The sequence below is a fragment of the Octopus bimaculoides genome, chromosome Z (assembly GCF_046866305.1).
Source record: "Octopus bimaculoides isolate indiv1 chromosome Z, ASM4686630v1, whole genome shotgun sequence".
Classification (NCBI taxonomy): Eukaryota; Metazoa; Mollusca; class Cephalopoda; order Octopoda; family Octopodidae; genus Octopus; species Octopus bimaculoides.
The window spans coordinates 20,985,679-20,999,842 of NC_142944.1; the positions used below are offsets into that span (position 1 = coordinate 20,985,679).

Sequence of the window (14,164 nt, forward strand, 5' to 3'; positions counted from 1 at the left end):
GGTGGGTGCCCTTCCTAATGCCAACCACTTTACAGAGTGGGCACTTTTACATGGATGCCTTTACATGGTGCTGCATGGTCACTTTTACGTGGCACCATACAGGTGCTTTTACATGACACTGCACAGGTACTTTTACGTGACACCACACAGGCACTTTTACGTGACACCACACAGGCACTTTTAAATGGCACATCCACAAGTGTGTTACCCCACTAGCAGGATCAATCTTAACACTTCTGCTGTGAGGTACAGATCTTCCTGAGTACAGTCCTTTGTCATCTTGCCTGAAAGGTTCAGCTTCCTGAGGTTGTTCTTCAGTACTTCCATCCATGTCTTCCTGCATTTCCAGCATACCAGAAATATAAATGCCCCAGCAGGGCACCAACCACCTGGGGTCAAACTAGGTACCCTATAGATTCAAAATTTCAACAGGCATAGCTGTGTGATAAGAAGTTTACTTCCCAACCACATGGTTCTGGGTTCAGTCCCACTGTGCAACACCTTGGGCAAATGTCTTGGATCAACCAAATTTTTGTATGGATTTGGTAGATGGAAACAAAGAATCTTGTGTGTATGTATGTGTGTATATATATATCATCATCATCATTTAATGTCAACTTTCCATGCTGGCATGGGTTGGATGCTTTGACAGGAGCTGGTTAGGCAGAAGACTGCATCATGCTTTGCAGTCTGTTTTGGCATGACTTTTACAACCACTTTACAGTGTGGATTGGATGCTTTTTACGTGACACCAGCAGTGGCAGGGTCACCAAGTAACTTGCAAGACAAAGATCCTTTAAGAGGGGATGTGACATTGGGGGAGGCAATATTGTACCAGATGATGAAAGGTTTGAGTGTGACAGAGAGACAGAGACAGCCGTCTTGCTGTAGAAGAGATACATGGTGAGAGAGAGAGAGAGAGAGAGAGAGAGAGAGAAGGAGTGATCAAGACTGAGGCCAGTAACAGATGTGTTGCTGTAGAGGAGATACATGGTTAACCAGTCTGAGGGGACTAGAAAAACCACTGGCTGAATTCATAACCATGTCTAGAACTATAGGAATCAATGAAGGAACCGGGAATCAATGTAAACAATCTCACTACAAAAATAAAATCTTGTACTAGTGTTAGGAATCAATAATTTTCTTTTAACTCTAAGCTAAGCAAATTTGTGCTATAACTAGACAGGAAAGAAGAAAATACACTAGCCAAAAGCCAACAAAAGGATTATTATATTTACTACTATCTAGAAAGACAGGAATTTTCTGCAGCTAGCAAATCATTATAAATACCCACTGTTTGAGTACTAAAATATATATACCAACAAAGCAACAAAGAATGAAGTCGGCAAAAGTCTGTTTTCTATCTTCAAGGAAGCCAACAAATATAAAACAAACTTCAAGAAAGAGCTGAGACTATTTTAAAGAATGATAAAAAAAAAAAATACTAAATTGAAAATAGGATTAGAAAATGTCATTGTAAGGCTTCCTTAAGAAAAAAACAAAAAACAACTCTCACTAGCCAATATTTGACAAGACAGAACAAGGTGTATGAGGATAAAGAAAGCAAAACTCAGAATTGGCTGAGGACAACAAGATTCAACACTGAGAGACTGAAAATATCTTTTATGGTATTACAGAAATGTTAACTACAGCAGAATAGGTTAGCAGATGTACAGCCATAGCTGTGTTGTTAAGAAGTTCACACTGCAGTCATGTGGTTTGGGGGTTGGCCCCACTGTGTGACACTGCAGACAAGTGGCTTCTGCTATAATAACCTTGAACTGACTGATGTGGTATGGGAGAAATTGGCTGTTTGGCAGATGACAATTGTATATACACAAATACATACACACACACAATTATACACATGTATGTATATATATATATATATATATATATATATATATATATATATACACACACACACAGACACACATTCACACATGAATATATATACATATACAAACACATACATACACACACACACATATATATATACACACACACACACACATATACATCCACACAAATCCACACACACATATATACAAATATACATACACACACATATACATATATACACACATACATATATACACACATACACATATATATATATACACACATATAGTATACACACTAGTATACATACACGCACACACACGATTGAACTTCCTACTCTCTTGGACCCAAGATCTTCATTTTCTCTCTCCGTTTTTCCTCTTATTCCTTTCTGTCAAAAGGCGTAGGCTTGGAACATAAAAGACATTTCCATTTTTCCCCAAGTGTTAAACTAATACCCCTTCTTGTTGTTCCTATACCTGTCTTCATCTTTTGTTTTTCTATAAATTTGAACTATATATCATCATCACCATTTAATGTCCGATTCCTTGCTGATACAGGTAGGATGGTTTGACAGGAGTCAGCCAGACAGAAGCCTGCACCAGACTTCTGTGACTGTTTTAGCAGGATTTTTATAGTTGAATACTCTTCATAACACCAAGCACTCAGTAGAGTGGACTTCGTGCTCTTTACGTGGCACTAGCACAGGTGAGGTTAGTCTTGGCAGAGACAGAGAGAAACAAACAACAGACAAGGTAGATAAAATATGCATGGTTAAGAAAATTGCTTCTGCTACCATGATGTCCTGGTTTCAGTCTTACAACTTAGCATCTTGGGATTATGGCTCAGTCAAAGAGATAAGCTGCAAGGAAACTAACAAGTGACAACCACACTTTATCACTATCCAGGAGTCTCTGCAGATACCTCATGCTTCACTGCATATTTTCACATCTAGCCTGCCATGCCCACCATGTAAAAGGATGTAGTCAGCTACTGGACCTTCTTATTTCTTTATTGCCCACAAGGGACTAAACATAGAGGGGACAAACAAAGGGATTAAATCGATTACATCGACCCCAGTGCGTAACTGGTACTTAATTTATCGACCCCGAAAGGATGAAAGGCAAAGTCGACCTCGGCGGAATTTGAACGTAGAACGTAACGGCAGACGAAATACTGCTAAGCATTTCGCCCAGTGTGCTAATGTTTCTGCCAGCTACTGGACCTTCTAACCAACAGAATCCATCCTTTCCACAAGTTAGTGCAGATGGTCTATGCTATTCAAATGAAAATTAGGCAGTGATAAATGATGGAGGAGATATATGAGAGGAAGTCAAGATGGCAACAGTGAACTGGTTCACCATTACCATCCCTCGAGCTTGCTGAAGCTTCTCATCAGTGATGGCGGTTGACAGGCGTCCTGCTTGTCTGGCCACTTTTAAACTTCTTGATCCACTCAAACACACTTCTACACAATAGTGCACTGTCCCCAAATTGTGCTGAAAGCCTCTGATGAATTTCAGCACCGGACACACCTTCCAACCAGAGAAATCAGGACACTGCTCTTTGTTCTTCTTTGGTGCATATCACTAGTGGAGAGGCCATGCTTACACTGTAAAGCCAGAAAGAAAAATGGCACAAACTTTGATCACATGACCACAATAGTACCACTTAAAAGCACGCATACGCAGAAGGCAGTGTGACAGTAATAAAGATATGTTATGGCAAAAGTGCAGATAATTTTTGACGTCCTCTCATATATATTCACCATATCTGCCCCCATCTGTTACAAATAACTCCCTCTGAATCCATTTGTGAGTGAGGGTGATCATCTTGTGAGTAATTTCATCCCAAGTTCATATTCACCATGAATTCCAGACCAGACCATACCCCAAGTACCTTAACAGGACTATCAGGCTAATGGTTATAGTGATGGCTGGCATGGACTTGCATTCTCCAAGAGCTGAGTAGCAAGTCCTATGACATGACCTGGTTAATGCTTGCTTTTATTATCACCTCATGTTTCTTCAATACAATTCCAACTATCTCGATTTCTTCGATGTCTGTCATCATGACACTAAAGTCAACTGACATAACAATGACATGAAAGTGAAGGAACACAGGAGAAATGAAAGAGGATACTTCTGTCACTCCAAGTTGTAATTGAAAATGCTCCCAACTGTTGACAGCGATAATCTTAAAAACAATGAATATTAAAAAAAAAGAAAAATTCCAGCTTTTGAGAATTCATATTGAAATTAGGTTATCAGTTAGAAATCTGATAAGCAAAGGATCACATTATTGACTCAGTAAGTTTTAAAATACACGTTTGTTTTGTACAAAGATCACATAATTTGATAAACTAAATAAACAAGCCTGGAAATATTAATTAGTTCAATTATAGAATTATGTTAGCAATGGAAAGTATCTTATGTGTTACTATTGATTTATATTACAACAGAAATTACTTCACAGGGATTTGTTGATTGATTAATAAGTTCTGAAAATGTGAAAGACTAGTTCATATAGACCACATAACACACCAAAGTAGATGAATTAATCAAACAGTATATATACAATTCAACAATGACCTAAATTAATTTTGAAGTTCTAACCCCAAAAGAAAACATAAATGTTAAAGCTGGAAAACTATGTTTTCAATCTAGTAGGATTTCATTCACTAAGGTACCATTAAAACTACATGTTCTCAAAGATGGTTTACATGTCTGTATGTGCCCTGAATAAAATCACATGATGACATAGATTTAGGAATAAATCATCTTTATCATCACCATTATCATCATTTAATGTCCATATTCCATGCTGGCATGGATTGTATGGTTTGACAAGATTCAACAAATCCAAAGACTGCATTGTGCTTCAATGTCTGCTTTGGCATGATTTCTATGACTGGATGCCATTTCTAACACCAACCACTTTACAAAGAGTATGCAAGCTTTTTTTTTTTTCCCATAGTACCAGCATTGATGAAGAAGCCATATAGCCCTTGAGAATAAAAGCCCCTTCAACTGAGGAGGTGGAGTGGATGGCTAGTGGTGAGAGGAAGGGCTACAGTAGAAGAAAAACTAATAGAATTCTCTTTTTCTAGAAGACAGAACTATTGTAGAACAAATCTAAGAGTTAGACATAACAATTACAATTTATCAACTACTGACAGTTCACAGTTTTTATTTATTTTATTGAAATGCATTAGTCTACTTTCAGTCACGTGGGGGTGGTCAGGATCCTTCCACAACAATTAACAAGATGATTAGTGAATAGGAAAATTTAGTTTTAAACAAAAAGTGTATAGGTGAACACAGATAAGAGTTTATATCAAAGAGTTTATAGGCCATCAGAGGAATGAAAGCTTATATCAAAATGTTTATAGCTAAACACAAGACAGAGCTTATAAACACAAGACAGAGCCTACACATGAACAGAATCAAAACTGAAGAAAGAATTACTGGTAACAAAACTAATGTATTAGCTATATTTTTCAGTGTCAGAGAAAAAAAAAAAAACAGGAATCATATACTGGAAACTAAACCAAAAGATGTGAAAACAGTACAGTAAAATCACAAATAGGTTGATTGAAGGATTAAGATTTCAGATTTTCCATATAAATGGATGACAATTGCATGATGGAGTTTCAATGGGAATGCCTATATAGGGCTGCTTGACCTGCTACAAATGGCAGCAAAATCTCCCTAAAATTACAACCTACCATCTTAAATAAAGCAGGATACAGTGGATAATTTAATCCAGTGATATATAAAAAGATGGGATGATTGTGGTTAGGATAGCTTTCATCATAAGTCTACTCAATCAAAACTGATGAGGAATCAACCAAGCAACAACAATAACTAAAGTATAAAGTACAACCATTTAAAGGACAAAGACTATAAACTGTTTAGATAAAGTAGTTATTTGATTCTAATTAATTGTTGTTCTAATGACCTAATTCTAATATTCTACTGGCCTAATTAGTTTAGGAAGGAAAGTGCACTGTAAACATCAAACACTAAAGTTTAACTAAAGTATACAAGAATACATAAATAAAAGATGTGATGATAATGTGAAGGTGTATGGAATACATGGAAATCAGCAGTGAAGAGCAATTTAAGTATTATTTATGATTTTGTGAGTTAACTGAGCAAAACGAGAACATGATAAGCTAATTAAGCACAATACAATCATATGTGTTAGTTGAGCACAACGTAAAAGTTATTTGATGCAACTTGGTTTTGTGCCAGGAAAAGTATTTGCGATGCCCTCTTCTGCAGAAGTTCTTGGTTAAAAGTAAACCACTGTACTTAATATTCCTCAACCCGGAGAAAGTCTTTGACAGAGTCCCTCACTCTGATCTGGTTGTCACTGAGGAAGCTAGGAGTACACAAATGGCTTGTGAGAGTATTGAGGTGCTGTTAGTAAGATGAGGATTAACAATGAGTACAACTATGAGTTTGATATGCAAGTAGAAGTTCATAAGGGCTTGGTTCTCAGGCCCACCTCCTTTTATCATAGTCCTTCAGGCCATAACAAGAGTTTAACCCTTTTGATACCAACCTGGCTGAAACCACCTCTGGCTCTCTAGTACAAATGTCTTGTTTTCATAAGTTTTGAATAAAAATCTTCCACCAAACCTTAGTCACAATTTATGTTCCTAACACTAGCTTAATAATAACTAAGTTATTTTATTAAAATTCTTTGTTATATTTAAAATTAATTGAAAAAAAAAACACACAGCATCTCAAAATAAATATGGAAACAAAAGGGTTAAGACTGGTTGTCATTGGGAACTGAAGACTTTGTTCTTATAGCTAAATCCAGCAATTCCAGATACGGAAGAAAAACCTAGAATCAAAGGGCCTGAAAATGAACTTAGCAAAGACCAAAGTTCTTGTAAGTAGGAAAGCAAGATTTTACTCTTTTCAGGTAAATAGCTTTGCTTGCTTCATTGAAAAAGAGTAAGTAGAAATTTTGCAGTATACCCAAAGCAAACTGTGGACACACTAGAAGTACAGTGGTATCAAAGACAGGTTAACAGAGAATATTGACTTTGTATATGGCAAATGCACCGTAACAATGAATACTAAGGACATATGGAAAATGGATTTTCTCAAATGCCCAGGAGGATCCTTTGAGGTAGTAGATAGTTTCTGTTACCTAGGTGACTTAATTATCAGTGGGGGAGGATGCTCTGAAAGTATAGTAGCTAGAATAAGAACTGGCTAGAGAAGTTCAGAGTGCTATTACCTCTGGTGGTAACAAAAGGACTTTCTTTCAGAGTGATGTTTGTTTACAAACTGCAGGGCTACATGGTAGTGAGACATAGGCCTCGAATGAAGCTAGTATGATCTGCTGGACGTACAACATCAGTGTGCATAAACGATAAAGTACAAATGTGTTAAGAGAAAAATTAGACATAAGAAGAATCAGAAATAGTGTGTAAGAGACTGTACTGGTCTGGTCATGTGATACATATGGATGAGGACAGCTGTATAAAGAACTTGGTCAATGGGTGATAAATAGAGCATGAGAGCCTTGCCCCTTGAAACTAGGTAAAATTGGGGTTCTGGAAGCATGTCTATATATACAATTGAGACTCTTTGTTTAAAATCCTCACCAACCCTGCCATTCCATCCTCATATTTTTCTATCAGTGATTTCTCCATCACTTGACTAACTGCAGTATACTGCTGCCATATTTTTATAATCTTTTCTGTGATACCAGTTACCTTTCTCTATACCTAAAACCACTTTACTTGACATCCATCCTTCATTCCTAACACTGTCCCTCTCCAACCACATTTTACATTGATCACTCCACTACCTTTATCTCTCTTTCTCTTTCCACCACATCACCTCCTGTTGAGATGATCTTATCACTATGTCTCTCACTATCCCCATGATTCCTCTCCAACACTTGCTCATATCACCATACATCTGTTACTCTTCCCATGTACTATATCTGCACCACAACTCACACTCTTGCAACCTACCTACCCACACATTATCATTGTCCTCATCTTTCTATTATTACTATTCTGTTGCTCTTCACCATTTCTATACAGTCAGTCAGCGCCTACTCTCCTGAACCTTTTCCACAAATGACCTGTATCACAGATCACTGCTCTGCTATTCACAACATTCACCCCTCAATCCAGCCCAATCTCTGGTCACTACCTACTCTCCCTACCTTCCATCCAACTCATATTTATCATCAATCCTCCCCACTTCAACCATTATTCAGCATTCAGTATATTCTCATACTACCATCCCTCACTCTCACAAAACTTTACTCCTCTTTGTGTTCTACCTCCAAAACCCATCCTGACATCTTGTCATTAATATCTTTGTCTCTTTTTCCAGCTGCACACAAATTACTCCTGCCCACTCTTGTACAACAAGAGCACTCATGTATCTCTTCTACAGCAAGAAACCTATTCTGCTCCTTTCTTTATAGCCTAACTTTTCATCACCCAGCATAAAGCTGCCTCCCTCTCTACTGAAACAAGTATTAGTCATGTAAGCTCATGGTAACCTCACTAGTGTAGGTGCCAGATACAAAATCACCCAGTACACTATGTAAAGTAGATGGCATTAGGAAAACATCCACCTTTAGAAACTATACCAAAGTGCTATATTTCTGGTAAGACAGCTGCACGAGAAATACCTAGCCAAAGATAAACCTCAGTACCTGGCTTTCGTTGATATGGAGAAAGCCTTTGACAGGGTCCCCCGATCCCTTATCTGGTGGTCAATGAGGAAACTAGGGATAGATGAATGGTTAGTGAGAGCTGTGCCAGCCATGTACAGGGATGCTGTCAGTAAGGTGAGGGTTGGCAACAAGTAGTGAAGAATTCCAGGTAGATGTAGGGATCCACCAAGGTTCAGTCATCAGCCCCCTCCTATTTATCTTAGTCCTCCAGGCAATAACAGAGGAATTCAAGACAGGATGCCCCTGGGAGCTCCTCTATGCTGATGACCTTGCTCTTATTGCCGAGTCACTATCAGAACAAGAGGAAAATTTTGATGTGTGGAAGCAAGGATTAGAATCGAAGGGCCTTAGAGTCAACCAAGCTAAAACCAAAGTCTTAATAAGTAGGAAGGCACACAAACCACAAATCCCTTCAGATAGATGGCCCTGCTCGATGTGTAGAAAAGGCGTAGGTAGAAACTCCATAAGATGTACTCAGTGTAAGCTATGGACACATAAGAGGTGCAGCAATATCAAAGGAAGGCTAACTGGGAAGATAGTTTTTGTATGTGGCAAATGCTCAGGGGCAATAAACACTGAAAATATGCAGAGAACAGCTTCTGTCACATTTCAGGGAGAAAAACTACAAATAGTTGATAGCTTCCATTACCTAGGGGACCAAGTCAGTAGTGGGGGGTGGATGGTCTGAAAGTGTTGCTGCTAGAATAAGAATAGCCTGGGCAAAGTTCAGAGAGCTCCTACTTCTACTGGTGAGAAAGGGCCTCTTACTCAGAGTAAAAGGTAGACTGTATGACACATGTGTACGAACAGCCATGCTACATGGCAGTGAAACATGGGCTATGACTACTGAGGATATGCGTAAGCTCGCAAGGAATGAAGCCAGTATGCTCCGCTGGATGTGTAATGTCAGTGTGCATACTCGACAGAGTGAAAGTATCTTGAGAGAAAAGTTGGATTTAAGAAGCATCAAATGTAGTGTGCAAGAGAGATGACTGTGCTGGTATGGTCATGTGTTACATATGAATGAGGACAACTGTGTCATACCCTAGCAGTTGAGGGAACCTGCGGAAGAGGTAGACCCAAGAAGACCTGGGATGAGGTGGTGAAGAACGACCTTTGAACATTGGGCCTTACTGAGGCAATGACTAGTGACCGAGACCTTTGGAGATATGCTGAGCTTGAGAAGACCTGACAAGCCAAGTGAGACCATGCCAGTGTGGCCTATGCCAGTGGGTGTAATCAGCCCAGTTATGAGTACCCCTCATTCACTGGACAATAAACTTTGCTTGTGAAGACCTGTTGAGGCAAGTGAAATCAAAATTGCTGATGTGGCTGATGACAGTACCGCCTGATTGGCACTCGTGCCAGTGGAACGTTAAAAGCACTACCCGAGCATGATTGTTGCCAGGGCCACTGATTGGTTCCCGTGCCAGTGGCATGTAAAAAGCACCATTCGAGTGTGATCATTGCCAGCATCGCCTACTGGCACATGTGCCGGTGGCATGTGAAAAACAACATTCAAGCGTGGTCATTGCCAGTATATATAAATATACACAGTTTATATTTATACGATTTGCAGGTATTATATACAAAGCATACCTCTATTCTAAAGTTCAAGTGATAATGAAAATATCTTTATCAATTAAGTAGTAATCTTTATTGTCACTATCAAGCATACATATATACAAACACACACACACACACACACATATATATATATATATATATATATAATATATATATATATATATATATATATATATATATATATATATATATATATATATATAAATATATATATATACCAGTTGATATGTATATGACTTAGTGTTCTGATTAAATAGATTAGATTGACAAATGAAACACTGTGAAAAAGCTTATCTGATGACAGGTGTAATATTTTCTTTTACTTAAACAAAATTGATCCATTGTTTTGTAATTAAGCAGCACAATGATTTGAATAACTTGTTAGTTTGAGAGTAAATATTTTGCACTTTTTCTCCTACCATCCCTGAATATCTGTCCCAGCTTTCCACAACATAGTGAAAACTCTGTTGCAAAGACTGTCTTTCTCCTTCAGAGGCAAAAATATTTCAGCTCCTAGAACCATGTCGCTGCCCCTGCCCCCACCCTTACACCCACACACACATATCCCAGACTTCATCCAAAATAGACTTGTTATGAAGTCACCCACCAACACACTCCAATCTCAGGACTACATACATGTTGTGTCTTCTCTCTATGCCTTCCCTACAGTTACTACATTGATCTCAACTCTTCATAAGTGGTTTGTCTAAGATCACTTACACTCAAGCATTCTTAACTAATCAGTCTTTGTTTTTCTTGTTACTCTGCAGGCCCTGCATTAATTAATACACCATAATCCTTCATCTCCAGAAAGTCAACCCTCTGAAATTTGGTCTTTCCCCCATATTTTTCTTGCGGCCATCAAATTGCAACAAGGAAAAGGAACTTTAACCACATGAATGTCACCAGCGTGGGAGGCATGTGAAGACCACACATAATCATTATCAGTTCACAACATTGTCCTAAAATCACTATCATTTCTTCACCTGATCCAAAAAATTTAAAAGAAGACATGCATATGCACATAGATACACCACCTCTTGGCACCTTGGATGCTTTTAACAGAGCCCACTATTGCAGGCAAATGAGAAACAGTTGTGTGATAGTCACTGCCAGTAGAGGTTTGATGGTATGTGGTTTGATGTAGCTACTAGTGTGGCAAGCCACAAGATAAATGATTTTTCTCTGGTATTAGCTTCAGAGACAGAAACTTTGTTGCCTCCAAGCTAGAAGACTTTCCAACAGGTCACCGACTGCATCATATCTATGTCTTCCCATCCAAAACAAGCAACATACCAGTCTCTTCAGTGTGTATACCCCAACTTTGCAAGCTGACCTTAAAAAAAGGATAAGTTCTATGCTGATTTGCACAGCCTCCTCCAATGTAACCCAGCAGACAACAAGGTCACCATCCTTGGTAACTTCAATACAAATGTGGCCCAAGATTCACAAGCCCAGAAAGGAGTTTGGGGCTAGTATGGTGTTGGGAACTGCAACAAAAATGGGTGGCTTCTGATGGAGTTTTGTACAAAGCAACAATTAACCATCACCAACACTCTCCTCCAACAGACAGTTTGCTACAAACTCAATGCCAAGAGAGTTGAGGCTCCAAAGTGGAAGTTCAAGATCAGCATCCTACATTCAGTTAAAATGAAAGCTAACTTCCAGACAAAACTCCTGCTAAAGCTCAAAGATCCCAGTTGTCCCTCAGACCCCTCTTCTGAAGCACTTTAGGAATACCTAAAAGCTGCTATCATGCAAACCTCTGAAGGATTGGGCTTCTCTACAAAAAAGAACAAGGACTGGTTTGACAAAGATAACTAAGAGATTCTGAAACTACGAGTAAAGAAAAGATCTGCCCATCAGACTCACCTTGCAGACCCAAGCTGTCCTGGGAAGCAAACAACCTCCCACATTGTCTGCAACAATCTCCAGTGCAAATTCCATGACATCCAAAATGAAGAGTGGATAAATCTCACCAAAAGAACTCAACTTTGCAGAGACTCTAGAATATAGTGCAAAAATACAGAAGTCCTTCATCAACCCACACCATAGCAAGAATACCACTCCCTTGCATCATCATCAGGGAGACTGAACAACAGACAGCCAACCAGTTCACCAACCTAGAGTGCACCATCTCATAAGTTGCGAAAATTAACAAGTTGATAAAAGACTAGCCAAGACAAACAGCATATTCAGCAGACTGTACAAAAGTTTGGAACAATGACCACTTGAAGAAAGGGACCATTAGCACCACCTTTGCACCATCCATTGAAGTAATTTTGTCACTAGCATTGATGTCCGAGAGCAGGTAATAGTCACCAGCATCGAAGCAACTCAGTTATGCTGAATACGGATAAGACATGTCACCAGGATGGAATATCATAGACTTCGCAAGATCATGTTGTATGGTAAACTCTCCTCTGGTCACCATGATAGAGGAGCACCAAAACGAGGTACAAAGACTCTCAAGAAATACTTTGGCACCTATCACATCGACCAGTACCAGTGGTCTGTTCTTGGCGCTGAGAAGTCTGGCATCTCTTGAAGACATGCACAAGATCATCCTTGCAGATAAGAGGGAAAATAAGAACATTACAACCAACCCTGATAATCCTACCTTCCCCATGCAGCCTCTGCAGTCGTGCCTCTTTGTCGCGAATCGGACTCGCCGGGTATCAGCGAGAAATGTATTCCAGCATCAGAAAGGAATGAATGAAATAAGTTTCATTTCGTAAATATTTATTGATACTTTGTTTTTCAATTGACCACTAACATGGATTTACGCAGGCAGAATTGTTTTCAATAAAGTTTTGTACATGTAGTTTTTCCTAATATTTGTTTTAAAATTTGCCTTAGTAAATAATTTGTTTACATTGTTTCTTTATTACAGACAAGTTACATTTAAAATAGCGTAAGGTCTAGGAGAATACTATTTTTAATCTATTATTTCACACTCAGCGCAGGTCTTAATATCTTTTGTCAGACAATTACTAAAGAAATGCCGAGAAGGAACAATCGCTGAGTTTGTGCTTTAAGAGCTTTAATCCCGCCCTGCTAGTAACGCGTAACAGACAATCCTTCGCGAAAATTTGATTTATATATATTATATATAGACAACCGAAAAATAATACAATTTTTTTTTTTAAATATACATTCTGAAAAGAAAATGTTAAGTGGAACATCAAATAAATTGTTTAAAGAAGCTGAACACTTTTTTTTTTATCAACAAAACAAACTTCATCCTTATCTTTTACAAACACATACACCCGTAAGCATAGTCCCTCTATCTATCTCTTTCCCTACAGAAATTGAAGTCCTTCTGAAGTACATTTTTAAAGTAAAATAGATACGGTAGAATTATTAGTAAATTATAGAAAACGAAAATTAAATAAAAGTTCATTATAGAATAATAAACACACCCTTTGATCTGTTCTTGTAATTTTCGAGTCTCCATTGTGAAGTACGAAACTAAACTTCTGTTTGACAACATACTCATTTATGACAACATACCCATTTATATCTGGTTTTAAATAATTACAAGTGAAATATTTTTAATTATTCATTAATCTACCACTATTAATAATATTTGTATAATATTTGTATAATATTTGTATAATATTTGTATTTAAATACTATGGGTAATTGTTCGGTTTACGTTCGTAAAAAAAAAAGTAAAGGGACATAACTAAATTCACTAAAGTATACTTTACTGTTTTATTATCACCATAAAGGATGTACACAGAGGAGACAATGCAAACAAGCATTGGGGGTCAAACAAATGGGGTATTAAAATTTTAAATCGAATACATGATTATTCGTATGTTACACGAAAACAATGATTACAAACAATAAGACAAATGAGATGAAATAAGCAGGTCCGATCCGACCCCACGAGCCCTGTTTTTTCATCGACACCCGTTTTCCCTTCTTGGCGTGCTCACGCAGGGCCTTTCATACCCAACATCCGTGAAACACGCATCCATCGTTTTCTTGAACACACTCTCGGACA

The 14,164-nt window shown here is 38.1% G+C and overlaps 1 protein-coding gene across 1 annotated transcript in view; it reads right to left on the reverse strand.

Moving 5' to 3' along the window:
* The window catches only part of LOC106870312 (uncharacterized), a 48,072-nt gene extending 34,344 nt beyond the window's left edge, over positions 1–13,728 (reverse strand). The window contains exon 1 of the mRNA XM_014916334.3: positions 13,575–13,728. Coding sequence (XP_014771820.1) covers positions 13,575–13,651 — 77 coding nt within the window. The 5' untranslated portion in view covers positions 13,652–13,728. The remainder of the gene's footprint in view (positions 1–13,574) is intronic.
* Positions 13,729–14,164: the final 436 nt, after the last annotated feature.